This window comes from Porites lutea, chromosome 5 (assembly GCF_958299795.1).
Source record: "Porites lutea chromosome 5, jaPorLute2.1, whole genome shotgun sequence".
Taxonomy (NCBI): Eukaryota; Metazoa; Cnidaria; class Anthozoa; order Scleractinia; family Poritidae; genus Porites; species Porites lutea.
Genome location: NC_133205.1, coordinates 43672184 through 43675378, shown reverse-complemented (window position 1 = coordinate 43675378; position 3195 = coordinate 43672184). Strand labels below are relative to the sequence as shown.

General features: G+C 38.9%; 1 protein-coding gene across 1 annotated transcript; it reads left to right on the top strand.

Moving 5' to 3' along the window:
• The first annotated feature begins 217 nt into the window (after positions 1 to 217).
• Positions 218 to 2133, top strand: LOC140938426 (recQ-like DNA helicase BLM). Its single transcript, XM_073387908.1, has 2 exons — positions 218 to 696; positions 909 to 2133. Exons 1-2 carry the CDS (start codon positions 218 to 220, stop codon positions 2131 to 2133), a joined length of 1704 nt encoding a protein of 567 aa, XP_073244009.1.
• The last annotated feature ends 1062 nt before the right edge of the window (positions 2134 to 3195 follow it).

The following is a 3195-nucleotide window of genomic DNA, read 5'->3' as shown; positions in this document are numbered from 1 at the left end:
GTATGCTGATGACACATCGTAGCCTGATTCTCAGACATCCGAGATCGTTCGCGGTCCCTTTCACTTCCCTCCCTCTCCCGTCTGATATACTCTGTGCGAAGTCGTGTTCGTGACGTCAGAGTCATTGTCAATTTTCACCAATCAGAGCGCGTGTACCATATTTCAAGAAGTGTGGAATGTATGGAATGTAATTTCCCACACATCGAGTCAAATCAAAATGGCAGAAGATTTCGATTCAGCTGTGCAAAATGCTTGCCAAGTTTTTGGCGTGGAAACACTGTTCCCCGAACAGTTCAAAGCGCTCAAAACGTTTGTTTATGGTACTGACGTTCTTCTAAACTTGCCAACGGGGTTTGGAAAGTCTCTTGTGTTCCAGATGGCTCCTTTAGTTCACGCCGAGTTATCACGAGGCCGCGACGGATTTGCAGCAAACCCAGTAATAATTATAATATCCCCTCTAGTGAGCCTCATGGAAGATCAAACAAGTTACTTACGGAAATGTGGCATCTCAGCTTGCTCGATAGGAGAAGATAAGGTACTTGACATGAGGATTGAGAAAGGAGAGTGCTGCGTGGTATTTTCTTCGCCGGAATCCTTATTAGGAAATGGTAGGTGGCGAAGCATGTTATCTTCCGACGTTTACCAGAAGAATTTAATTGGCATCGTTGTGGATGAAGCACATTGTATTAGCCATTGGTAAGCAATATTTTTGGTTTTTTAATTTGACACCCAAACAACTTTAGGTCCATCACTTATAATAACCTTAAGCGAGGGAAAAAATAATCATAGCAACGATAGAACAGTAGTGAGCTTATCTGAGAGCAAAGTTCTTGACAATCTTCAACAGAAACATACATGCAAAGAAAGAGGGCACTATCATTATTTGTTTTTTTTTTTTACTTTTACAGGGGAACTTCCAAGAGTAAAGAGGCAATGGCCTTTCGAAGATGGTTCTACAAATTAAGTGAGCTGCGTTCTTTGGTACCAAATAAAATTCCGTTCATGGCTGTAACTGCCACAGCAACAAGACAGACAAAGGAAACAATAACTTCTGTCCTTCGATTTGGAAAATTTGTTGAAGTATCTGAAAGCCCAAACAAGGCAAATATTTGTTACAGTGTCCAGACCATGGATAAGCGTAATCCACTCATTCAATGTTTCCAGTGGATAATGAATGAACTGAAAGAGAAGAGGGGCGGAACAGAAAGAACAATTATATATTGCCAAACCATTGAGCAGTGTTCAACATTGTATTCCCTCTTTGCACAAGAAATGGGTGACTCAATATTTGCCAATGACAACAAAGATCTCAAATATCGTGTAGTTGAAATGCTGCATGCCCTTTCTTCAAAGTCAATCAAAGAGGTTGTTTTAGAAGATATGGGACAGGAAACTGGCTGCATTCGAGTACTCATCTGTACAATAGCCTTCGGCATGGGAGTTAACTGTAAAGGGGTCCAAAGAATAATCCACTTGGGAGCGTCAAAGTCTGTGGAGGCCTACATTCAGGAGAGTGGAAGGGCAGGTAGGGATGGAAGCCCGAGTAAAGCCCTTCTGCTATACCAGCCACTGATGCTTCTTCATGTTGAAAAAGACATGAAAGACTATGTTAAAGGCAAATATACCTGCAGACGTGCATTTCTAATGGGCCATTTTGATCAAAAGGGTGGAAAGCCTCAAAGTGGCACTCAAAGTGATTTTGTTTGTTATGACCTTTGTTCTAAGGATGAACATTTGAAAGTTCCTATTTCAGCACCTGCCCCTTATGCTGGAAAGACACGTACAGTTTCCACTTCACAGAAAGCCATTTTGAAAGGAAAGCTCATAAGATTAAGGAAATCACTTTTGATGGAGCTATTACATCAATCTCCGAAAGGAGGATTACCAGTTGCATCTGTTCCTGAACTGTTAATTGGGTTCTCAGACTCTCAGATTGCTCAAGTTTTGGAAAACTGTGACAAGATATTCAGCATTTCTGACATCAAGGCAAATGTTGAAATCTGGAAAGAAAGGCATGCATATGCAATTATGGACACTTTGGCAGAGGTCTTCCAAGATTTAAGTCACGATGCAGGGCAAGCATATGACTGTCAAAATTACTTTGATGGAGTTGATGAAGGAGATGATGACTAGGATGCATTTTTCGATGATGTGGAGTTAATGGATGTGGACTGGGACAACTTCTCTGCTAGTAACATATTATATGATGATTCCACCTTTGTAGAGGAAAGTCAAGATTTTGAAAGCAGTGATATGCATATTCCCGAACTGGGCGATCTGATTGACAAAGTTCAAATAGAGTGAATTAACATTTCTAGTAAGTTAAGCTTGTTCTTGATATGTGGTGTTCTATTTTGCTAACTATTGTCACAAACTTAGACATCTCTCTTCTTAGGCTGTTTATCTCTTTAGATGAAAATTTACCTTTGTTTGTTCATTGGATTATGTAAATTATAAAGTAATAAGTACATTTGTACTTGTGGTGTTTTATCATACCTATTTGACTTTAATTTGATACAGTAAGACCCTTTAACTTACAGAACCTGCATTTCCCTAGTTACACTGTAGCCTAAACAGGTTCTTACATAAATGGTAATTTAGCACAAATTTAGGGTATTAAGGTTCTTATTTTCTGAAGGAAAAAATACATTGGTAGCTAAAAGTATTAATTCTTCTTTCATTGAACAATGCAAACAGATCTATGTAGAGAGGGGGCCTACAGGTAACTGGCAAATTTTAGCCTAACAGGTTCTTAAAAACCAGTTCCTCAGTTGCAGGTTTTTACTGTTTGGTACTACATATAATGTAGAAAGTAAAAGAAGGATGAAATGAGATGAGGAGTTAATCTATCACAAATTAATTGCAGTTTGAAATTTTAGAAAACAATGTTCATTATGCGCCGATAAATTTATGCTACAAGTCAAGTCTATCTTGCTTTTCTTGCAAGGTCAATGTTTTTCTTGTGCTTATTAATCCACTGATATAAATTGGACATGTCCAGCCTTGACAATGAGTCTCTGACAAAGTTTGAAAAGTGCTTGTAATGTCTTCCTGGAGTGCGGCAAAACACAGAGTCTTCAATAAGTGAATTCACAACAGCTCTTACATCTTTTGAGTAGTCAGCTGAAACATGCTTGCCTGACCTTTGCTTGACAAGAATTTCTCTGTCCATGCAAGAAAGCATTTGTTTGGACT

What these genes read in the sequence shown, in the direction of transcription:
- LOC140938426 (XM_073387908.1), top strand. Translation starts at nt 218, where the DNA reads ATGGCAGAAGATTTCGATTCAGCTGTGCAAAATGCTTGCCAAGTTTTT. An exon ending in GCACATTGTATTAGCCATTG is followed by an intron (nt 697 to 908) that starts GTAAGCAATATT and finishes TTACTTTTACAG; the next exon opens with GGGAACTTCCAAGAGTAAAG.